We start from the raw sequence: 24991 nt of genomic DNA on the forward strand, positions 1-24991 counted from the left end.
CTTAACTGGTTTTTAAAAACCTGTGATTAAGTGTCCAGTGGGGAATGAAGAGCAAATTTAAGTTACTGGGAGAATCCCACGACAGTAGCAGTTTGTGTTTTCAAGATGAAATGAGAAAAAAAAAAGGTAATCACTTAATTCCCATCTGAAAAAGAGTTGTCCTTTATGAATATAAGTAGTTTTTTATTTACACATAGAGGTGAGGCCTAGATGTTGGCAGTTTAACTGATTCCAATGTGTGGCCTTGATTAAACACTGACTAGTTGACCAGGACTCTGGTTACACTGGCCAACTGATAAGCTTCAACTTCGTTTGGGTCCTAATCTGATTCTGTCACCTCAACTGCTAAACCCAATTACAGGGCCTCTTCAGTAGAGCTGATCTTATGGGAAAGGAAACATTTCTCCCTGATAGTTACAGTCTTCCTGAAATTCCTCCATTGCAGTCTATGAGGTCTGCCAGCTGTTTGACTTCTGAAGTATTTTTTCATTTTAGGATCACTAGCTGTCAACATTGGTTATTGTAGGAATATGACAGCATGAATACAATCTACTGAAAAATATTAGCATCATAGCTGACTTGAAATCCATTATTTCTCAACTTAGTTGAATTTCTGTGGTATAATCATGATACATAATGTAATGCACAGGTAAGGTGTGTTCAGGTTGTGGGGAGAGGGGTATTCTTTCAACCTGTTGCAAACACGAGTTATATTATTATTTTTTTTTATCCTCATCCGAGGATATTTTTCCATTTTTTGTACAAATAGAGTGGGAGGGAGGGAGAGAGAGAAACATCGACGTGAAGGGACACATCGAGTGGCTGCCACCCACACGACCAACCAGGGCCGGGGACAAACTGCAACCGAAGTACGTGCCCTTAGCGGGAACTGAACCCAGGTCTCTCCGGACCACAGGCCGATGCTCTAACCGCTGAGCCAAACCGGCCAGGGCACAAACACGAGTTATATTAAACAGCTAGCCTCAGCTCCCAAGTCCACTCTTCATTGCTCTACATTGTTATACTGGAGCTGAGCCCTTAATGTTTCTCTTTTGCCGGCTGACACAATATTAAACTGGTCAGTAAAGGATGCTGCAGAAGAAAGAAACTGCTTCCTGGTTCTGGTGTTTTTTTCCTTCTGCAGTGTATAGGGCCATTGGCGTATCCAGTGGCACTTCACAGGAGGGTGTTTCCCAGCAAGTCGTCTGGTATCCCCTTCGCCACCTTCCCAGCAATTCTTGCTGGTACTTCAGCAGACTTCCTAGTAAGTCTCAATGGCATCCCAATGGGTGGCTTCCTAGCTAGTTTTGTTAACACTCCTTCCCCTCCAGCCCCCAGACTTCAGTACCTCAGCAAAGAGTGAGTCACAGTCACACCCTCTCCAACAAAGTCTGAACGTCAGTCTCACAAGGGAACCTCTTCCAAATTTGTTCCTTGGATCCTCTCCCTAGAGGTAGTGGCTGCTCCTATAGCCACTATTCCTGTATTATTAAGCATTCTCTTTACCCTTAGTAATTAATCCTCTGTTACTGGTGAGTAATTTTATCAAAATTTCTGTTCAAATTACTGTGTTTTCTGCCTGTTGACTGGCCCCTGGCATTTACAGTGGATTAAGATGCCAGTCATAAGGGTGCCATTTCATTAGGCTGGTTGGTTGATAACCCCCTGATGTAGTCTAGTACAAAGGGCTCAATCAGATACATTTGTTGAGAATTATGTAAGTGAATCAGACTGGCTCCTAGAATTTTTCTTTCTCAGCACAAGAACATGTTCCTGCCCTTCTTTTTTTTGAGATATAATTGAACAACAAAAAATAGGAGATAAAATTGACATACAATGTGTAAGTTTAGGTGAACGACCTATTGGTTTGACACATATTACAATGTGATTACTACAGTAGCATTAGCTAAACACCTCCATCAGATCACTGAATTATTTCTTTTTTGTGTGGAGAACGATTAAGATCTAGTCTCTTTTAGGTTTATAATACAATATCATGGACTATTATCACTGTGCTGTGAGTTAGATCTCCAGGACTTATTTATCTGCTAGTCATAAGTTCATACCCTTAAGCAACACCTTCCTAAATGCTCCACCCACCCCAGCCCCATGCCCTGTTGTCTTTTAAGTTGAAGTTTTACAGCAAATTGCTCCCAACAGCAGACTGATCACTTTCTATGAAGACAATAAGAACAACAAAGGTGAAAAGGGATGAATAAAACTGGTCAGGATCCCCAAATTGAAAATGAGCATTCCACTATCTCAACAATATTCTATACAGCTTTGTAACATTTTTATTTAGAAACAAAGGTTTTTTAAAAAAGGAAAGGAAAGCCTTCTACATATTACCTTCAAACCCAGGTTACAGAAGCTTTTTGGCCTGCTTGGTGTGGCTTTCTTCAACTCTTTTTTTCAATCTTTGCAATACCTGTCCCTGCCAGTCTCCAAGTGCCCCTGGTTACAGGTCAGCGCCACACTGAAAGGGAGGAGCTATTTGCCAGGATCTGTTCCCAGCACCACAGCCCCACATCCCAGTGACCTATAGTGCTGCCCTCCTGGGGACCAACAAGGACCCCGGATCGCTACGCTGTGTACCCTGTGAGTGCCGTGTCCAACATGATGGCTGGTCGGCCCAAGAAATGCTTGTCTTTGATTGGATTCAGTCTTCTCTGTCTTAAAATGGTGAGCTGACCATTCTGACCTACCTGCAACTATTTAGGTGGGAGGGCAGACATTCACTATCTTTCTCTTTTAAGGCCTAGGGGGTGAGGAGATAGAATACTTTTGGACCATACCACGACTGTGTATGTCTGTGTGTTTGAAATGTGATGCGATTTACTAGAGAAAGAAAGCAAAATTATTATATTTCAAGAACAAAGATTTCTGAAAAATCTGTCAGCGTCTAATGACTTAGTTCAATAGGCAGTTTCAGGGAGAAAAATGAAATAGTAATGTGATCTGTCTCCAGCCTCTAAATTCTATTTAGGATTGCTTTGTAGTAGATTTGAGTGTGGGGAAATGATTTGTGCAAATAAACACTCTGCATGGATTAAAAGATGGCTCACACGATATGTAAAAATGTGATGAATTTATTCCCGAGCTGATAGATGTTTTCGCATTTTCCCAAATGGTGTTTTTCTTTATGGTTCTAATTTTCTAAACTTTCCTTTTCAGGTTGCTTCAGCAAAAACAGGTAAAGTTTTCTAAAATACAAGTTTCCCCTCCCCATATATGATTTGAATAATCATTGTGAATTCTTGGGCTACCCTGAAGTATAAAGGCCATACCAGGAAAAGTAGTCGACATTTTCTGGGCACTCACACTATGAGTGGACCTGGTAAGGCAAATACATGGATCAAACATCAAACAAACAAACGAAGATAAGTCTTCCTAAGATGTTCTTATTTAGTACTGAGATGTTTAGGGTTGTGAAGTTATGGATTTTCTCAAACACAGGTATTTATCAGTAAAATGTTACAATGAACATCATTTCAGTCAAAGAAACAAAATTTTAGTCATAAAGAGCAAAGAATCTAATTTATGTAACTTCTTATTTGTCTTCTGAGAAATTAAAGGAGAAAACTAGAAATGTTTTTTATTAAAATTTCAATATTCTCTACTTTAATAAAAAAAGATTTCACACTTCTAATATTGCATCCTTAAAATATAGATAATGATAACTCAGAGCTGAATAAGGGCTTTTTAAAAAAAACTATTTTATTACCATTTTTCTTGAATAAATGACTGAAGGCATGGTTAATTTCCTTTAAAGATCTTTCCTAGCTCATACATTCTAGAAATCTAAGCCCCCAGAATGGAAATTTATATTCAATGAGATTTAGATGATCTGGAGAGACCTTAAAATATCAATTATATCACTAGTAAACTCTCATACCAATTCAACATAAAAACAATTTTAATTTATCATTTTATGTATAGCATAGTAAAGGAAGTATAAATAAGGCAATTTCAAATTTGATATTAGATATATAGCTGAGTCATAAAATGCATACATATACAATAGGGTTTTTTTTTTTAAGTTTTTTTTATTTCTCACCCGAGGATATTTTTCTATTTATTATCAGATAGAGTGGGAGGGAGGGAGAGGGAGAGAGACAGAGAAACATCTATGTGATAGAATCACATCAACCAGCTGCCTCCTGCACAACCCCACCAGGGCTGGGGACAAACCAAAACCAATGTACATGCCCTTAATCGGAATCAAACCCGTGACTCATTGGTCTGCAGGCTGATGCTCTAACCACTTAGCAAACCGGCTACAAGAAGCTACAGGAAGCTACAAGAAGGGCTACAGTGGGTTTTTAAAAATCATTTCATGCTTTATTCTTATTCACTTATTTATTTATGTTTTTTAATTTTTTTAGAGCAAGAGGAAGTGAGAGGGAGAGAGAGAGATGAACATCAATGAGAGAGAAACATTGATGGGCTGCCTCCTGCACACCCCCTACTGGCCATGTGCCCTGATTGGGAATTGAACTGGCAGTCTCTCGGTGCTCGGAACTACGTTCAACCAACTGAGCCACATTGGCCAGGGCTTTATTCACTTATTTTTGAGAAACCTTCAGAATGGATCAGGAAGCTACAAGAAGGACTGTTCAGCCATATGCAGAGCAATTTTTTGTAAGTGGCTTTTGGGTGGACAAAATACAGCTCTGCTGTCTCTTGGAGGTCCCAGGACACATTCATTGAGCCCCAGAACAAGGCTCTTTTTAGTCCCTCACTGTTTGAGAGAAAGAGTGGGGCAGGCTGAGGTACTGATGATGCTGTTCATTGATTCGTCCTGGCTTTTCTATAGATGGAAGCGCTTTGTCGACACTATGTAGGAGGTTTCCATGTGGATGTGTGTATTTTGATTCTCTTCGGGCTTTGGTGTCTGGGCACTGGGACCATGCAGGCTAATTTAGATCTCTGTGTTAGTAGAATGCACAGATGTGGAACATCAAAGGGTCTTACTTTTGACTCATCGGAATGCTTGATGGCACCTCTAGGGAAGAATGTTTTCTTTTTAATCAATGTGCAAGTGGGCCAAACAGAACTAAGAGTGAAGAACTTCTAATGGATGGAACCTTGCCATCCCACTCAAGCCTCTCTTCTCTTTAAAGGAGACAGTAGAGAGGTGTTGATCTTTTATTGCTGTCCCTGTTCAGATCCTACCCTAGAACCAAGTGAAAAACAGGCAATCTATCTCTCGGGCCTGTGACTACCCAGACTTCCCAGAATCTTGACTTCCCTGGCACCCCTCCATGGATGGCAGTGCCATGCAGACTGACTTCTCCAAACCCAAAACTTGCTGGTCCTGGTACACACACACACACACACACACACACACACACACACACACTAGGCCTTCCTACCTTTCAAAGTCCCCTTACATATTCTCTTTCACTTAATCTTGCCAACAGTCTGAGATGTAGGTATTTTACATTTCACTGTAAATGTTATGTTTTTGGTGTTTTTTTGTTTTTTTATTCTCACCTGAGGATATTTTTGCATTTATCTTCAGATAGAGTGGGAGGGAGAGAGGGAGGAAGAGAGAGAGAGAAACATCAACGTGAGAGAGACACATTGACTGGTTGCCACCCACACGACCCCAACAGGGGTCGGGGACAAACTGCAACCGAGGTACGTGCCCTTAGCGGGAACCAAACCCGGGTCTCTGGTCCGCAGTCCGACACTCTAGCTGCTGAGCCAAACCGGCCAGGGCTCAATGTAAATTTTAATATGTAGTTATTATTAATGTTCTACATTCTCCAGGGAGAAAACTGAGACTAGAAGAGGTTAAATGATTTGTACATGTTCACAAGCAAAATTAAATGGCTCAAACCCAGAGTTTCTGAACCCAAACCCTTTGCTATTCTCTACCCCCGACCCTGAGTTTCAGGCAGGGGAAACCAGCTTTATCCATTACTCCTTCTGGGCAAATGTACCTCTCCCAGCTCTTCCAAGCCCTTGGCAGGCCTGTAGGGAATTCCTCTGTGACCTGCTAGTCTTTTATATTCCTTTCCAACCACTCCTTGAATGCACTCTCAGGCCTCCTGTGTCAATGGCTAATTCGGTTGCCATTTTGCCAGGAAGTTATTCCATCCCCATGAACAAGACTGGCTGACATAGAAGATAAACTATGTAAACTATGGGGACAAAGGAAACAGAAGGAGCTGAGAGACACCACAAACTTAGAGGAAAGTAACTTGGGGACAAAGTTACTTTCCTCTAAGACAAATAACTTAGGGAGCAGGAGAGGGATTCATGTGTGGGAGGGATGAAAGGGGGAGCCCCTGCTGGGGGAAGAGGGGACATCGCACTTCCTGTAGAGTCAGCTTCTGCTGGCAAATGGCTGAGATGGGCAGACCTGCAACTCCCCCCCACCCCCAGCCTATAGAACCAGCATCATTCTCTTCTGATGGCAAAAGAGACAGTCCTGGGTGATGTTCAAGGAATGTCTGGCCAGCGCACAGTGGAGACTTTGTCATTTCTGAGACACTGCCAAAGCCAACTCTCTGGGCCATTGGGGCAGAAAGAGAGGGTCTGTATCGTGCACATAGGGATGAGGTGGGGGAGGGAGGCGATACCGGCAAGTCCCACATTTGGTCTGTGTTTACTCTTCCTCCTCTTGGCCCTATAGTTATGTTTCGCCCTTTAGTTTTGAGTTTGGCCTAGCAAATGGTCTACGTTACACACAAAGGCCAGGTGCCAATTTAAAACCTGAAACCCTGCTCTTTTTGTTTGACTTTTTCTTTCACTTGGATTTCCATCTGGGGCATTTTTGTGTCTGTTTTTGCAAAGTAGCAAATCTGATTACCACGCTGTGTCTCCCATCCCACACTGAAAGTCCAGGAATGCTTTGTATGAGCTTGTGACATAAACATTCATATCTCCCTGGCAAACCATGGCCAGGCCCAGGTGAGGAGGGACCAAAGCAGCCCGTTTTGATAGAGAAAGAGTAAATAAAGTTGATTTTTATTTTGTATGGAACAATCTGAAAATGTTTTCATGCTAATAATAATATGAAAGAAAGTACAATGGCATAATTGTAAAACAACACTCAATTCTCCCTGCTTCCTCCATTAGATTAAATGCATGAATGGAGATTCAGCCATGGCAGAGGTTGGGATGGAAGTGGGATGTCTCTGGATGCGATGGAGCAGAGTCATGGGGCAGGGAGTGGAGGCAGTGTTAAAACAGGATGGGAACCAGGCCAGTGTGGCTCAGTGGTTGAGCATCTACCCATGCACCAAGAGGTCGCCAGTTCGATTCCCAGTCAGGGCATATGCCCAGGTTATGGGCCAGATCCCCAGTGGGGGCCATGCAGGAGGCGGCCAGTCGATGTTCTCTTTCATCAATGTTTCTATCTCTCCCTCTCCCTTACTCTCTCTCTAAAATCAATAAAGAAAAAATTTAAAAACAAAACGAAACAAAAAAAAAAACAGTGGGAAATTCCCAGGGTGCCACACTAGAGTAGAATCTTCTGGAATGAAGCCCTTCAGAGACCCTCTCTCCTTTCAGAGATCTTTTCCCACAATCACTCCCCAGTCGTATTTGACTCTTAAAAATACAAAAAGTGCAAATTATGCCCGGCCAGTATGGCTCAGTGGTTGAGCATTTACCCATGCACCAAAAGGTCACCAGTTCGATTTTTAGTCAGGGCACATGCCCAGGTGGTGGGCCAAATCCCCAGTGGGGGGCATGCAGGAGGCAGCCAATCAGTGTTGTCTCTCATCTATGTTTCCAGCTCTCTCTTCCTTTCCCACCCTCTCTCTAACATCAATAAAGAAAAAAATTTTCAAAAAGTGCAGATTATCCTAGAAGCAAAGTGGGAAAAACCTCTTTGAAATCCTATTCCTGGACGAAAGGTTTTAGCTTTCTGGCTTTCTCCTGGAAAGTAGCTTTGCCTTTCTTTTTCTGTGTTTCTTCCTTTAAAATTTTTAAAAAATATATATTAAAAAATATATATATATACATATTATTGATTTTTTAGAGAGAGAGGGAGGGAGAAAGAGATAGAAACATCCATGTGAGAGAGACACATGGATGGGCTGTGTCCCGAACACCCCCTACTGGGGATCGAGCCCCAAACCTGGGCATGTGCCCTGACAGGGAATCCAACTGGGACCTCTCAGTCCATGGGACAATGCTCAGTCCACTGAGCCACACCAACCAGGCTCTTTTTTTTTTTTTAATCTGGAAAGTAAGGGCACAGTCTATGTCTGAAAGATGGCGCAAAAATGTAGTTTGCAAAGTAAAATGATGAAGGAAGTGATTCTTCTAGGTGTTCTAGCTAATGTACAACTTCCAAATCTCTTTCAGCTCCTGAAATACCCACTATTGATCAGGCATACTCAAAAATCAGCAACAGTATCACTGTAGAATGGGCTACAGTGCCAGGGGCCACCAGTTATCTGCTCACAGCCAAAGATGGGGACACCATCATTGAAACCATAGTGGCCAATTCCCCAGGCACTGTGACAGGCCTGAAGGCTGCCACCTTGTACCAAATCACCGTCAGATCCATCAGTGCTGCTGGGAGAAGCCAGGCCTCACCTCCAAAGCAGGCAAACACAGGTAGCTGGATGCCGATTCTCGTCGAGCCATTGCTTGTGACCTGGATCAGTTATACTGAGGCTGCAATCACATGATGTAGTTTTGTGTCACATGAGTGCCTATGATTCAAGGCCCAGAAGTAAAAGTCACCAAATGATGTATTTTGGGAATTTGGTTATCTGTGGAGAAGGTGGTATTATTATTATTATTATTATTACTATTATTGTTTTCTTGTTGTTAATCCTCACCTGAGGATATTTTTTTATTGGTTTTAGATAATGTGGAAGGGAGGAAGGGAGAGAGAGAGAGAGAGAAAGAAACATTGATGTAAGAGAGACACATGGATTGGCTGCCTCCCACACGGCCCTGATCAAGGCTGGGGATTGAACCCACTACCCAGGTATATGCCCTTCACTGAGAATCAAACTCAAGACCCTTTGGTCCAAGAGTTGATGCTCTACTGGCTGAGCCAAACTGGCTAGAATGAGAAGGTAGTATTTATTTATCTATTTTATTTTATTTATTTTTTATCCTCACCCGAGGACATTTTTCCATTTTTTGTTCACATAGAGTGGGAGGGGGAGAGAGAGAGAAACATCGATGTGAAAGGGACACATCGAGTGGCTGCCACCCGCACGATCCAACCAGGACCGGGGACAAACTGCAACCGAGGTAGGTGCCCTTAGCGGGAACCAAACCCAATCTCTCCGTACCGCAGGCCAGCGCTCTAACCGCTGAGCCAAACCGGCCAGGGCGAGAAGGTGGTATTTAAATTCTAGATGCTTTGCTTTGGAAAATAACCATTCCTGCTTATAAATCTCTGAGAAAGGTATTTAACCTTGGTTATCCATCAAGACTATGCTGAATAAAGAACACAGAAGTGATTTTGCTGCACTTTGACTTGTTTAGAATAAAAATATTTGAAGTTTGTCATCAGCATAACTTAAATGGATTTGATAAGTTGTACCTAGGCATATTTCTGAAAGGTTGTCTGCATAATAAAATAGTATAAACCATCATTTCCTCCACTGACTTATATTATGATTACAGGGATGTTTTATCTTATTTCTTAACATTCTCCAGTTTAAAGTAATGCCTAATATTAGAATTTCTCTGTTCCCCCATTCTTATGATGAACTATTTATAATTAATACACATTTAAATAGCAATTCTTATGGGGGGTTTTTTTGTTGTTTTTTTTCTGTTTTCTTTTTATCCTCACCGAGGACATTTTTGCATTTATCTTTAGAGGGAAGAAGAGAGAGAAAGAAACATCAACGTGAGAGAGGCACATCAAGTGGTTGCCACCCACACGACCACAACCGGGGCTGAGGACAAACTGCAACCGAGGTACGTGCCCTTAGCAGAAACCGAACCCGGACTCTCTGGTCCGCGGGCCGACACTCTAACCGCTGAACCAAACCGGCCAGGGCTGTTTTTGTTTTGTTTTGTTTTATTGATTTTTAGAGAGAGAGGAAGGGAGAGAGAGATAGAAACATTGATGAAAGAGAACATCTATTGGCCGCCTCTTACATGCCCCCAACTGGGGATTGGGCCCACAACCTGGGCATGTGCCCTGACCAGGAATCAAACTGGTGACCCCTTGGTGCATGGGTCGACACTCAACCACTGAGCACACCGGTGGGCCTTATGGTTTTTTTAAACAGCAATTCTTCATGAAACTCTGTCATGAATCCTTTTGCAAAGCAAATCATTATTTCATAACATGGATAATTAACCTCAGAATACCTATTTCTAAATACAAATTCGCCTCTACCAAACATTTGTAATGCAACCACTTGTGTTTTTGTCATTGTAGTGTTGGCTGCACCAATTCTAGAAGTAAGTTCTCCAAGTTCAGACTCTATTCTTGTGCGGTGGGAAGCTGTATACATGGCCACTGGGTTCTCTGTGTCCATTATGCGAGCCAATGGTTTGGGGAGAATATGGAAGGAGAATACCACAAACACCACCTTGACATTCACCAGTTTAGACGCTGGGACTCTCTACACCATAAAGGCCTATGCATGGAATGCCAATGGAACCCCTGGGGATGACTCCACCTGCAACCAGAGAACAAGTAAGACTTCTCAGCTCAGCCCCCAAATTTCCTTTCTGTTAGTGAGAGGAACTGTGCATGGCAGCCATCAAGAGTAGTGTTAAGTGAGGAGTACAGAGCAGCTGGCAGCAGCTATTGAAATGTATGCTGAGTTTATTTATAGTACGGTGACTGTTTCCCCTTGGTAGTTTAAATGCATACTGGGTGAATAAAGAAATGCTGATTTCACAGCAGATGTAACTAGTTACGATGACATTAGAGTGGGCCCTAATCCAGTATGACTCATGTCCTTATAAAAAGAGGGAAATTTGGACATAGACATACACATACAGGGGGAACACCATATAAACACCAGGTCCACCATTTACAAGCCAAACCAAGGAGAAAGGCCAGGAACAAGTCCTTTCTCGCAGCCCTCAGCAGGCAGGAACCAACCTTGCCAACACCTTGATTTCAGGCTTCTAGCCTCCAGGACTGTGAGCCCATACATTTCTGTTATTTAAGCCACCTATATGTGGTACTTGGTTTCAGCAGCCCCAGCAAAGTCAGGCTAAATCCAAAGTCTCTGAAACTTGAAACACGGGGAAACACTCGAAGAGAAGGGCTTTAGGGAACCAGTCACCTCTAGGACATGGTTCTCCTTGCTCCCCAGCCTGGTGTGGACGCTCCTGCCGCGCTCTGCCTGCGCGTCTCTACCCAAGCACCTGGTAGGCCAAATCTTACTTGGGTTCTTGAGGCTACTGCAAAATCTTGTTTCTCAAAAATGTAGGCCCTCGTGCTCCTGCCGACATCCAAGTCTCTTTTGATAGCGGGGCTCTGAAGGCGGCTGTTTCATGGGCCCCGACAGAAGGCGCTTTCAACTACACCGCGACGGCGTGGAGCGACTCTTCGGAGCTGAGCTGCAGCACGACCTCGCGCGCCTGCGCCCTCTCCGCGCTCCGGTGCGGGACGGAGTACCTGATTGCCGTCGCGGCCAGGAACGACGCCGGCTCCAGCACATCCGCCCCTGCCCTGACCCTGGCCACCGGTATGTAACCAGATCCAGGTCGCCGTGGGGCTGGCGCGCCAGCGTGCCTGCCCTGCAGAAACAGGTGAAGCGAAAACGCAAGCCTGGTCTAAATGAAAGCCGGAGTCGGACGTGCCGATGTGTTTGAGTGATGCGGATGGTGAAACCAGACACTGTGCGTCAGAAAAAGCACTTCCTTGAAAATTAGGAGGCCTGGATCCTATTGCAGATTCTTCCTCGCCTAGTTTTTTTTTTTTTTTTTTCCATTTGAAAGGTTGTAAAAATTCTGAGACCCTGTTTGAGTGACGCACAGTTCGAACTGTGCAGTATAGATAGCGGCCTCTCTTCTTTCATCGTGTTGCACAGACCTAGGCTTGTGGGAGCTATTGTCTAGATAAAGATGGGCTGGCTGCCTGTAGTTCTGAATATGTCTTTAGCTATCTTCCCATTTTCATTCTTTTTTTTTTTTTTTTTTTGAGACGACACTTATTAAAGCTGGGGACAGTGACACAAGGAAGGACCTAGGATAGGAGAGCAACAGGAGAGACTAGGTGGGGAAATGAGCCCTGGCTGGGCAGCTTTGGCTCACTAAGAAGTCAGAGCAAGGGAGGCCTTGGGGCTGGGCCAGCGGATTGCCCAGGATGAGTGTCCATTGCTTTCCTGCTTGCAAGTTGGTGGGGTCCCTTAGAGTTTAGGAGATGCTGCCTGTGAAGGAAGAAGCGGGGCAAGGGAAAGGCACAAGTATACTCCTGGGAGGGAGAGTGTCCCATTTTCACTCTTTTTTTTAAATTCTCACTCGAGGACATTTTTCCATTTTTTGTTCAGATAGAGTGGGAGGGAAGGAGGGAGAGAGGGAGAGAGAGGGAGAGACAGAGAGAGAGAGAGAGAGAGAGAGACTGACGCGAAAGGGACACATCGAGTGGCTGCCTCCCACACCACCCAACCAGAGCTGGGGAGAAACTGCAACCCAGGTACATGTCCTTAGTGAGAACCGAACCTGGGTCTCTCTGGTCTGCAGGCCAACGCTCTAACCACTGAGCAAAACTGGCCAAGGCCCATTTTCATTCTAATCAAAGACATAAAGACATACAGATGTGGAAGTTTACTCCTCTACTTAGAAATATATACGTGTTGCCCAGCTGGTGTGGCTCAATGGTCAAGCACCAATCCATGCACCAAGAGGTCTCTAACTCCATTCCTGGTCAGGGGACATGCCCAGGTCGTGGGCCAAATCTCCAGTGGGGGGAATGCAGGAAGCAGCCAGTCGATGTTCTTTCTCATCGATGTTTCTATCTCTCCCTCTCCTGTCTTCTCTCTCTAAAATCCATAACAAAAGAAAAAAAAAAAAAAAAGAAGCCTGGCCAGTGTGGCTCAGTGGTTGGGTGTCAACCCATGCATCAAGAAGTCGCAGTTCGATTCCCAGTCAGGGCACATGTCTGGATTGTGGGCCTGATCCCCAGTGTGGAGCATGTGGGAGGTGGCCAGTTGATGTTCTCTCTCATCGATGTTTCTCTCTCTCTCTCCCTCTCCCTTCCTCTCTCTCTCTCAAAATCAATAAAGAAAAAACAATTAAAAAAAAAAAAAGAAATAGATACTTGTCTAGGGAATGGGAACTAACATTTATTGAAGACCTACTATGTCCCGGGCATTATAAATACATCATTTTATTTAATTCTCATGACCACTCAATGAGGTAAATCCTATTATCTCCATTTTTAGAAAACTGAAGCTCAGAGAAGTTAAATAATTTTTCCAGGAGCCCAATGACATTCAGACAGTTCCTGCACTTTCTGAAATTCAAGCCCAAGTTTGTCTGATTTCATTTCTTTAAGCCAAAGTAGATGTAGATAACTACAGTAATGTCCACTTTACCTAAAATGAACAATTACGTCATTCTAAATTGAAAAGGCTTCTGAGCAGGAGGAAAAGAGCCATCACCAAGCTTCCACACACTATGTCACAGGAAGAAAGCATAGCCAAGCCTTCAGATCATAAACGAATCAAATTATAACTTAGTTATGTTAAATAAAATCATAATCATGTTAAAGTTGTGATAAAACTTGGTGACTTGGCTTCTCTTTTAACAACTCTAATTTAATGTGGACGGTACATTGGAAATGACTATGAGGACGGATAGCTGAGGCTGAGGGAAAAGATAAGAAATACACTTTCACTTTTCTTTTCGGCTAGAACTGCCACCTTCCAGTCATTTGCCACAATGACTAACAAAGGGAAAGGGAAGAGGCACCTGCTATGTCCTCTCTAGGCCTTTTAGAAAACATGGAGTTGTTCCTTTGGTTACATACATGTGAATCTATGTGAAAGGTGATATTATAGACATCGAGGGAATGGGCACTGTTCAAAAAGAAATGCCCCACAACGTCACCATGGCAAAACTGGAAGAGTCTGCACTGTCACCCAGCATGTGGTGGGCATTGTTGTAAACAAGCAAGTTAAGGGCAAGATTCTTGCCAAGAGAATTAACATACATGTTGAGCATATTAAGCGCCCTGAGAGCCAAAGAGAAAGGTACCTGGGTGCCACTGAAGCGCCAGCCTGCTCTGCCCAGGGAAGCACATTGGTGAGAACCAATGGCAAGGAGCCAGAGCGGCTGGAACGCACTCCCTGTGAATTCATGCCATGATAAGTGTAAAAAAAAAAAGACCTCTGTACTGATAAAAATGGTTCTCTTAAGTAGAGGTGTGGTGCCCCCTCCCTCCCCAAAATATTTAAATAAAACTTTGGTCCTAAAAAAAAAAGAGAGAAAGAAATACACTTTCAAAAGCCCAGCAGTTCTGAGCTTGTTGTCTAATGCAAGGGAGAACCATGCAGTGTTTTTCAATCTTGGAAGCACAGTAAGAGCATCCAGAGAGCTTTTTATAAAATCCTAATTATCTAGGCCGCACTGAAGACCAGTGACATCGAGCTGCTGGGAGTGGAGACTGGATATGAGTAGTTTGTAAAAGCTCCCCAGTCGATTCTAACATGCAGTCAGGGTAAAGTGCTATGGAAATAGTCCTGCACACTCAGCAGTCTGGGAGACACCACTGTAGTCTGTTACAACACCGTCAGTCACAATCATGGGAGCAACCTTGACTTATCAATAAAAGGACTGTTTAGAAAGTTCTGTGTGTTTTCTGGGGCCAAGAACTGTGGAGTATATTTTAGGAAGATTTCCACCAGAGATGACTAAATTTTGAAAAGCTTAGAGCTTGGAAGAGTAGACTTCAGTTGAATTCATTCCTTCAGAAGACTTCATTCTGTGCTGATCCTGGCATTGACTTAATGCAGAAACAATATTAAGGCAATGTTAACCAATCCATGCCTGTTTCTGACACAGTCGGTGTAGCATGTACTGTGCGAGATAAGTTTTAGGACAGGTGAGAATGGCTCACTGGTTTGCACATGCTGTTTGATGTTTTCCTCGTCCACAGTGTCTGGTATCCTGGACAATTTTAAAGGTGCAAAGAACATCTCTCACAACTGTTTATTATTCATCATTTCCTAGTTGCTTGTGCACCTGGAAGAGTGACAATCCAAGAAGATCCCCCTGGCCACCTGTCTGTGTCTTGGTCCAATGTAGACCTGGGTGATTACTATGTGGCCTTTGTGAAGAGTGATGATGGCTTGGAAGTTCACTGCAACACTTCCCTCACCCAGTGCAACTTCCTATCTGAATGTGGCTTTACTTACTTTATCAGTGTTTTTGCCTATAACAAGGCTGGGCAGAGTCCTTTAGGTGATGTGTTCAATTACACCACAGGTAAGTCGCATTTTATGCTTCTAAAGGGAGTTCTGAGTTCACTACACTTAGCAATAGAATGGATCACTTATTACATAGACCCCCTGAGGGTCACTCTAGGGCCAAGAATAGAAAGTGAATATCTTCTTTCACCTTTTTCCAGACTAGGAAATGTTGGCTTCATGAATCTAAGTTTAACAAGAATGCAAGGTTTTGGCCTGGCTGGTGTGGCTCAGTGGTTGAGCATAGACCCATGCACCAATAGGTCAACAGTTCAATTCCTGGTCAGGGCACATGCCCAGGTTGTGGGCCAAATCCCCAGTCAGGGGCATGCAGGAGGTAGCCAACCGATGTTCTCTCTCACCTATGTTTCTCTCTCTCTCTCTCCCTCTTCCTTCTTCTTTCTCTAAAATCAATAAAGGGAAAAAAGGGGGCAAGGTTTTGGAGTAGAAAGAGGGGAAAGAATATAGTTGTTCAAACCCCGCTCTGAAAAATTGAACCCTCCACTGAGGTCTACTTGGTATTCAGCCTTGTGTGAGATGTTGAAGGAGATGCAGTTCCTTCCTTCCTCCATACCAGTGAACATATGCAAACATGCTATGTAGTGTGGAGGCCTCTGCAGAAGGACACCTGGGTCGAAGTCCCAACTTGACCACAAACTTATTTATAAAATGGGGACAATCTACCTTGATAATTCTTTAGTATCCTCTGCTGCAAAATGGGACAAATGATAAATAATGAGAAGATGAACATGAAAAGGTCTTTGTATGTGATAAGGCACAATGCAAATATTTTTATTAGCATCATTATTACTGTTGCTGTTATTAATCTCCTCCACTAGGCTTGCATCTTCTCTGGGGCAGGGATCGTGTTTTTTGTTTTTCTTAATTTTTTTTTTCTTTATTGGTTTTAGAGAGAGAGGAAGGGAGAGGAAGAGAGAGATAGAAACATCCATGAGAGAGAACATCGATTGGCTGCCTCCTGCATGCCCCCCACTGGGGATCTGGCCCCCAACCTGGGCATGTGCCCTGATTGGGAATTGAACTGGTGACCTCTTGGTGCATAGGTCGATGGTCAACCACTGAGACGCACTGGCCAGGCGGGGATCGTGTTTTATTTATCTCATCGTCCTCAGTGCTTATCATAGTGTCACTGGCATATGGGAGATGCTTGATTTTTGAAGAATGAATGGAGTGACTTAAAATTATTCAACTATATTTACAGATTATAATACTATAATGTAACTATGTAAAAAATACTAGCTGGATTATAATATACTTTTACCAGGATGAAGGAATCAAATAATTGGTGCCTTTGGAATTAGGAGTAAGAGGCTCCCAGGTCTCAGGAGCACAGGAAGGGTCTTCCAGAGGGAGTGACCTTGAACTGCATCTTTAAGGATTGGTGGGATGTATGTGGGTCAAGAGCCTCCCAGAGACACTCCAAGCTGCTTAGACATTTGTCAGAATTTGGCTGTGAGGTCATGTAGGGTCTCTTCTAAAATCTACTAATATAATGACGCTGCCTGTCCTCCTCTGCCCCCCAGTTTTCTCTGGTTTAGTGTCGGGAAAGACTGATAGGATCTAGAAGTTAGATGAAATATGGTTTTGTCGGGTGGAAGAGGGGAGCAGTATCCCAGCAGAGGGCTCAGCAGTCTTTGAGACACAAGCAAATGAAAGCACAAGTGCGGTGGGGAGTTGAGGAGCCTGGCATGACAGGGGACCCAGGGAGATGCAGATGGGGTACAGCTTATAATGAACTTGAATATCATGCTTAGAGGATTTATCTTCTATGTAGTGGATGTTAGGCCAAGTACAAAGCTGGACAGACCTGTTTGAGAGTCTTGCAATAATTTAGGAGAGCAATTCAGATTCCGTACACGGGAACGTCATTGTCCTCCTCAGATAGCATTACTCCTGGACTGACCCCCATCCTCTCTCTGTTCCTGCTTCCAGCTCCTTGTTGTCCTAGTGACATTAACCCTGTGCTGGTGTCCAGTGACAGAGTAGAGATCGTCTGGTCTCCTGTCCGGGGTGCCGAACTTTATGAGACCAAAGCTGTGGATGGGTTCAACGTGGTTGAGTGCAATGACACTGCTCCTGCTTGTACCCTCTCAGCTCTGGAGTGCGACACCAAGTACAACATCACAGTGTATTCCTTCAGCGAAGTCCGGGGCAGCAATACGTCCTGTGCTTCCCGATTCGTAACCACGGGTACGATACCGCAACGATTTCATTCACTGAGGTCTGCACAGCCCACCCCACCTCTTTGTGCGGACCATTCGAGTCCATCTTACTAAAGGGAGGCAGAAGAGAAGATGGAAGAGGGAAATTGGGAAAAAAGAAAACAAAAGAGGAGACCATGGGGATGGTGGAAGGTTTTGCCTGTCAGCCATTCACTTTCTCTACCTTTGAGGGCCCTGCCTGTATTCACACCATGAAGGTTAAGACCACAAATGTTTGTCTTAACTAGTTTTTCTTTTGGAGTCCAAAACACTCCTTAGCATTTTCCTGCTGGTCTGACACTGTAGGAACCAAAATCATATGTCAATGGCAGCAAGGTTACCACACAAAGACTATGAATTTGGCCTTCACTCCTGGGATGCTTGAAAGTGATACTGAACTTATCTGGGGGGAGAAAATCGGTTTTAGAGCAAATGGCACAGGTGATATTTTTAACTCTCACTGTTTCTATTAATCTAAACTCTCTTAGCTCCTTGCAGTCCTGAGATAAAAAGTGTCTCAAAGGACGCTTTCTCCGTGATTCACGTGCACTGGAGATCCAGTAACGATGGCGCTACCTACACGGTGACGGCCCGGGGAGAGGAAGGGCTGTATCGGTGCAGCAGCATGGGGCAGTCCTGTACCCTGGGGGGCCTGCCCTGCGGCTCCCTGTTCTCCGTCACCGCGGTGGCCGAGACACAAGCAGGACAGAGCCTGCCCAGCTACAGTGTGCCCCTGGAAACAGGTATGCAGCAGCCACCACGGAACATTGACTTCAGTGGGGGTCCTGGCATGAACTTTTTCACTTTATCTACCCTAAGTGTGATAGAAATACATCAAACTCAGAGGCCTTTCAAAGAGCCCCAGTCTTGCCCTGGCTGGGTACTCAATTGGTTAGAGTCATCCCAATATGCCAAGGTTTCGGGTTTGATCCCAGGTCAGGGCACACACAGGAGTCAACCAATGAATGCATAAAGAAGTGGAACAACAAATCAATTTTTCTTTCTCTTTCTTCTCTCTCTCTAATAACAACCTTTGAAAAAAGTAGCTTCAGTCTTAGAAAATAAAGCTTTCACCATCTGAACACAGGCGCTGTAAACATATCATCAGAAGACTAATATATTCATATACTGACATCAAAAGGCTGACTCTGCAAGAACATTTATTTGAATTCATGTTCCCCCGTCACAATCTACTGGAACAAGTAACAAGTGGCCGAGCGAGCTGGTTTACTGTTTCCATCTTTGGCTCAGCCCTGTCGAGACTTTCTCCAAACAGCGCTTTCGCTTTCTGAGTTTCCATTTCCTAACTGATAACGGTGGGTGATGGCTTCACTGAGTGGTTGTGACTATTAATTAATCAATTCTGCAAAGCTCTCCACATAGTACCTGCTGCATAGTAAGAGCTGGATGAAAAAAAGCTGTTACTGCTTCTTAGTATTGTGTGTGAATGAAATTTAGCAAATTACTTAAAGCCTTTGGACATTATTTTCTCTTATATACAATGACAGATGGCACTTTGGACTATAAAATCTGAAACATAAAAAGCCATAGAATAGAGCCTGGCCAGTGTGGCTCAGTGGTTGAGCATCTATCCATGCACCAAGAGGTCGCCAGTTCAATTCCCAGTCAGGGCACATGCCCAGTTTGTGGGCCCGATCCCCAGTGAGGGGCCTGCAGGAGGTGGCCAATCGATGTTCTCTCTCACCACTGCTTCTCTCTCACTCTCCCTCCCTTTCTCTCTCTAAAATCAATAAAGAAAAAAATAAATAAAAAATAAAACTTCATTTAAAAAAAAAAAGCCACAGAATAGAGACAACTTCAAATACATAAGAAGATTCTATTCTATTCTCTATAAGGGGTCCCTAAAAAATTGAGACTTGGCTGTGGTGTTCTTAGGTGGCTAGGAATATTTCAAGCTTTTATGTCAATTATATACTATGAAATGCATGAGAAACGCAAAATACATTCAATTACAAATGCTGCAAATTTTTATATTGGGAGAAGGTGCGTGCAACTGCTGCTTTGAAATTTGCACCTAGAACTGTTAAAGTTGGGAGACAACAAAGGGTTTCCTTATTCTGAAAAACATGGAGAGAACCTCATTACCCACAGCCAGTTAGAGCATTGTGTTCTTGGGGAAGGCACCCACTATATTTTCTGTTATGTTAAATGCTACATCAGAGGAAATGAGATTTTGCTTAACAAAAGGAAATTTTCATCAACAATGCAGGGTTTGAGAAATTTAGGCTATTGAATGAAACAAAGGCAAAATATCATTCTTGGTCATTTTTCACAAATAACCCTCTGTGGATATAAATCCCTAATTCTTTCTCTTTTTCCTCATTTAAGTGCCATGCTGTCCAGCCACTCTGACAGTAACTCAGGTCACCCAATCAGTCATCAACGTGAGCTGGACTGTTGGGACTGGGGCCCTAACCTACGTGACAGTTCTGGAGGCACACACTGGACAGTCTAAGTGTCACACTCATCAAAACCACTGCCTCCTGGGATGCATCACATGTGGCGTCAATTACACAGTGGCCTTAAAAGCAATTAGTGCCAGCGGGTTGACTGCAGACTGCGCCTACCAACGCTACGCCTCTAGTAAGTGAAGTCTCAACTCTAGCTCTTCAGTGTCGATAAGGACCTTGACTATCCATCCTAAATCCAGGCATAAGCCCTTTCTTCTCATTTAAAAGGATGCTGTATCTCCACCTACCTTGCATTATAAATTCAGATGATCTTCTAAAATGTTGAGTTTTCCTCTTGACCTAGAACCTCAAAGCTTCAGAGGCTTCTGTTGGTAGTGGCAAATTAACTCCCTGGGGAACAGGGTTCCAGTACACCTTTTCTAAAGGGAGGACAGTTTTCTATATGACTCAGCCACCCTCAGCACAGAGTAAGTCAGCCTGGCAGAATTTCCAGAAAGCATTTAGAGCAGACTGGGCTTGAGTTTTTTCTTCTTGTTCGCATTATGCTACTACCTCTCTCCTAAAATGCTCCAGCTCCTTCTATGGTTTCTTATTTCTTTTCTCTTTTTTTTGGTATGTGCCTCCAGCAGGAACTGAACCCGGGTCTCTCTGGTCTGCAGGCCGACGCTCCAACCCCTGAGCCAAACCGACCAGGGCTTTCTTTTCTTTTCTTGGTTTCTTATTTCCACAAGCTAAAAGAGCACTGTCTACTGACAGTGTTGTATCTCATTCTTCACAAAGACTGTATCATCAGGGAATAACAGGGAAGGGAGAAGGGGTACAGGGTCAGCAAATGGGATTTCTCTTGTGTGAATCTAGTCCACTGAAGAGGCTGCTTGGAGCACTGTTTTGAAGAAAAAAAATGAGAATGCCTGTCAGGCTAAATGGGAAAGAGTTCAGTGATAGTTATGTTTGTTGTGGGACATGAGATGGGAGAGTGGAAATATAATTTTGCCATCCCAGGGGTAGTAGAAAGAGTTTACAACTAGCAATCTAAAGACATGGCTCCATATAAGCTATGCTGCCTTATCTTCCCTGGTTCTGTTTCTTCATTGGGAAGAGAAATAGAAATAATCATAATGTGAAAGCATTAACAGAGTGCTACTAATATGTGAGCTGGTTTATACCATCTTCTGGCCCATTATCTTTTACTAGATTTGCCTCCTAAGTTCTTACCCTGATATCCAGTTTTGGGAATATGGCCCTTTGCTTAGCTTCACACACACACACACACACACACACACACACACACCCTCAGTTTTTTTTTTTAAAGAATAAATCCAGTGGGCCTTGGCCGGTTTGGCTCAGCAGTTAGAGTGTCAGCCCATGGACCAAAGAGTTGCCAGTTAGATTCTGGTCAAGGGCACGTATCTCAGTTGCAGTTTGGACCCCAGCCCTGGCCCTAGTCGGGGTCATGTGGGAGGAAATCAATTGATGTGTCTCTCTCACATTGGTGTGTGTGTGTGTGTGTGTGTGTCTGTCTCTCTCTCTCTTCCTCTTTCTCTCTCTCTCCCTCTCTCCTTCTCCCTCCCTCCCTCCCTCTCTCCCTTCCCCTCTCCCACCCTATCTAAAGATAAATGGAAAAATATCTTTGGGGAGGATTAAAAAAAAGAAGAAGAAATCCAATGGGCCTGATTATCTATAACTGAATTTTTTATTATCATTATACAAAAACATCTTTATCTTAGTTACCGAGGAATCCATGATTTGGTGCTCTGCTCATAGCTAGTCAGCTAGCATGGATGAAGTATGACCAGCACAGCTCGGTCACCTGCCTATTGTGTAAGTGACTGCTCCCCTGGTGTCATGCTGCTCAGCTCGGCACAGCAGGTCTTTTCAGTGAAAGCCAAAGGCAGTTAATTTTATTTAAAAACCCAATTCCACTAAAATCATATGAAAACTCGGGCATTATGAGGGCTATTGACAAGGATTCTGTACATTTGACTCATAAGGTTTGAGTCATGTACAACATGTGTCTGCCAAGTGTGGATTTTTTTGACTCACCACTGTTCTCTATTAGAAATCCATGCCCCCACACACATGGATTCCTTTTTCTTTCTTTTCTCTTTTTTAAAAGTCTAGTGCATTTACTTAACTGTTTTTACACATGGATTTCTAATTACGCGGCTCACCATGGAAAGAACTGAGTGCCTCTTCAAATCTTGCTCTCATCATGTATTATTTAGAATTAGTTACTTATATTGTTTCCCCATGGTAATAAAGACCATGTTTGTGTGATGGGGGAATAAGCAATTTTGTTTGTTTATTTTTTATCCTTCAGGTGCCTGCTGCCCATTGGGAGTGAAACTGTATAGGCTGGGTCCTAATGGCATCCGGATCGACTGGCAAGCTGCCAGGGGCTCTGCCAACTACAGTACTGACCTCTATGGCTCCAAAGGCATTTTCACATGTTCCCCAAGTGCCGGCCTCAGTTTCTGTGACATCACTGAGATACCCTGCGGGGACGTCTATACCGTGATGGTCTCACCAGTGGCTGAGACAGGACTGAAGCTCACTTTCTGCCCCAAAAAAATATATTCAGGTAGAGCAAGTTATAACCCTTTATTTAAAACTAACTGTCACCCAGTATGTGAGTGAAGACTCAGAGCACTCCCACTTACCTGTGGGAAGGAACGTCAAAGAGGGTGTGACATTTCTATATTCTGCAGGCAGATTCTGGCTGCTGGGGACCCCACCTTCTTTGGAGTCATGATGCTTTATTATTATTTGATTTGGAAACATTCTATTTTCTTCTCCCTCTCTTCTTCAGGAAATGGATCAAATGCTTACTGCTTAGATAGTGAAGCTGATCTAAAATGATTTTCTGCTCTGAGATCTGGTGACAGATTTTTAACATAGTCTTAGAGATCATGATAGACACCCTGGAATGTTAGAAATTAAGATACTTGAACTTTTATGTGCACAGATTCAGACTTGTGACTGAGGAAGTGTTGGGGGGTCAGAAAACAATGAACTTATAAATCATAAGCTGGGTTTGGCAATATGTGATCAAAACCCATGGCTGTCGCAAGTGTCACCTCACCAGAGCTGGCAGAAAAGCATGAGCAATTCTCCTGCTCTGTATTCCAGCACCTGTCTTCTGCCACCTTGCCCAGGGCATAGTCATATATTTTTCATACACATCTAAAGAAAAAAGAAAAAGAAAGGGGATGCTGAAGCCTTTGAACACAGGACACAGGAAGAGGAATAAATATTGTCTCAGAAATCTTTACTGATATCCAGAATCTGAAATTTCCAATGACATGTGAGTTACAAGAAGGTTTAAGAGAGCTCCTGATGATGGAACCAGGCCCGCTCCTCTTCAGGGGGTGCACTCACTGCCATTGGCTGTCATGCTCTGATTCCTTATTTTTTCATTATCTTGTCCACAGGACAAGCTGGCCCAAAGCATGGCCCTCTGGGAAGGGACAGGAATAGGTTGTTAGGGTGGGGATGAGCTCTTAGGAAGAGGAGCCTTCAGCTCATAACATATCTGCATAATGTTTTACAATTTGTCAAGTGTTTTCACATTCAATATCTCACTGAATACTCAAAAAAATATCTCACTGAATGCTCAGTTTCCCTGGTAAAAACCATGCATCTGGGGGGAACTTTTTGGCTTTTGTTTTTGTTTTTCAGTGTCAGTGATGCTTTACTCTGATAATTGGGACAATACTGTAAATGACAATAATGACTAATATGTATTGAGGGCTCTATGATGGCCACTATTATAAGTGCTTTATATGTATTAATTGATTCTTGTAACAACCCTATGAAGTTGGCATTCTTCTTCTTACCACTTATAGATAAACTGAGGCACAGAGTAGTGAAGTGACTTGCCCAAGGTCATACTGCTAGTAGTTATCTCCTTCTCCTGTCACCCAAACTGGTTCTTATTTATTCTTTGGTTTATTTTCCCTTTATTCTTTTTTCTTTCTTCTTCTTTTTTTTTTTTTTTTAGTTTTTTTCTTTATTTTAGAGAGAGAGGAAGGGAGAGAGAGATAGAAACATCGATGGAGAGAATATCGATTGGCCGCCTCCTGCATGCCCCCCACTGGGGATCGGGCCCACAACCTGGGCATGTGCCCTGACCAGGAATTGAACTGGCAACCTCTTGGTGCATGGGTCAATGCTCAACCACTGAGCCACACTGGCTGGGCTTAAGTTTTATCTTTATCATCTTAAATATATGAAGAAGTGTATTTGAAATGCTGTGTTTTTATTTATTGTAGTAACCTGCTCTGGAAGTACACTTGGAATGGGTAAGTCATTTTCCTTATGCATGAAATAGAAGGGAGTTTTCTTGTTGCATTTTAGGGTAACAGTGAAGTCAGAATCAAAGCTGATTCTTCAATTAGCCAGGAAGGCAAATGCAAGGGTGTCTGCTTCCAGTCTGCTTGGACAGATGTGGAAGAAAAGAGGTGCCGAGAGGGAGACTGGAATCAAGATAACGCTCACTGGCTCTTTGGGTGTGCTCAGGGCTGATCCCATCTAGGCTACTCTGGGAGCCCCATGGAGGCTACTGTGGGACCAGGCTGTGGAGATGACCTCTCCGAGTTGTGTGTGCCACCCCACTCAGTAGCATGTGCTGCTTCATGAGAAGTGCTTGCCACACTCTTCTAGGGGCCGGCTTGGTTTTAGGGCTTGGGAAACCCCCCAGGGAATCTTATAAACCCCAGAATATGCATGCATACACACATATGCGCAGTCAGACATGGCTGACTTCAGAGGATGTGAGTGGAAATGAAGCCTTCCTACCAGCAAACCCTGCCCAACTGCCCCCCAGTCTGGGCCAGCTTCCCATCCAACACTTCCTCCCACAGGCTTGGACTCTCTCCCCATTGCCAGGTCTCTGTTTCCTCTCCCAGACTACTGCTTCTCTGAGCACAGCAGGACACCTGCAGGCCTCAAATAAGCACAATCCCTATTA

At 43.6% G+C, this 24991-nt stretch overlaps 1 protein-coding gene across 1 annotated transcript; it reads left to right on the forward strand.

Annotated features, from left to right (window-relative positions):
- The first annotated feature begins 2616 nt into the window (after positions 1-2616).
- Positions 2617-23759, forward strand: FNDC7 (fibronectin type III domain containing 7). The gene is made up of 12 exons (XM_036273201.1): positions 2617-2682; positions 3175-3193; positions 5632-5643; positions 8326-8580; positions 10379-10639; positions 11388-11645; positions 15133-15387; positions 17322-17579; positions 18079-18333; positions 19940-20194; positions 22343-22603; positions 23701-23759. The coding sequence occupies exons 1-12, from the start codon at positions 2617-2619 to the stop codon at positions 23757-23759; spliced, it is 2214 nt and encodes a 737-aa protein (XP_036129094.1).
- The last annotated feature ends 1232 nt before the right edge of the window (positions 23760-24991 follow it).

The sequence above is a fragment of the Molossus molossus genome, unplaced genomic scaffold, assembly GCF_014108415.1.
Source record: "Molossus molossus isolate mMolMol1 unplaced genomic scaffold, mMolMol1.p scaffold_m16_p_20, whole genome shotgun sequence".
NCBI lineage: Eukaryota > Metazoa > Chordata > Mammalia > Chiroptera > Molossidae > Molossus > Molossus molossus.

What these genes read in the sequence shown, in the direction of transcription:
- FNDC7 (XM_036273201.1), top strand. Translation starts at nt 2,617, where the DNA reads ATGATGGCTGGTCGGCCCAAGAAATGCTTGTCTTTGATTGGATTCAGT. An exon ending in CAGTGTGCCCCTGGAAACAG is followed by an intron (nt 18,334 to 19,939) that starts GTATGCAGCAGC and finishes TCCTCATTTAAG; the next exon opens with TGCCATGCTGTCCAGCCACT. An exon ending in CTACCAACGCTACGCCTCTA is followed by an intron (nt 20,195 to 22,342) that starts GTAAGTGAAGTC and finishes TTTATCCTTCAG; the next exon opens with GTGCCTGCTGCCCATTGGGA.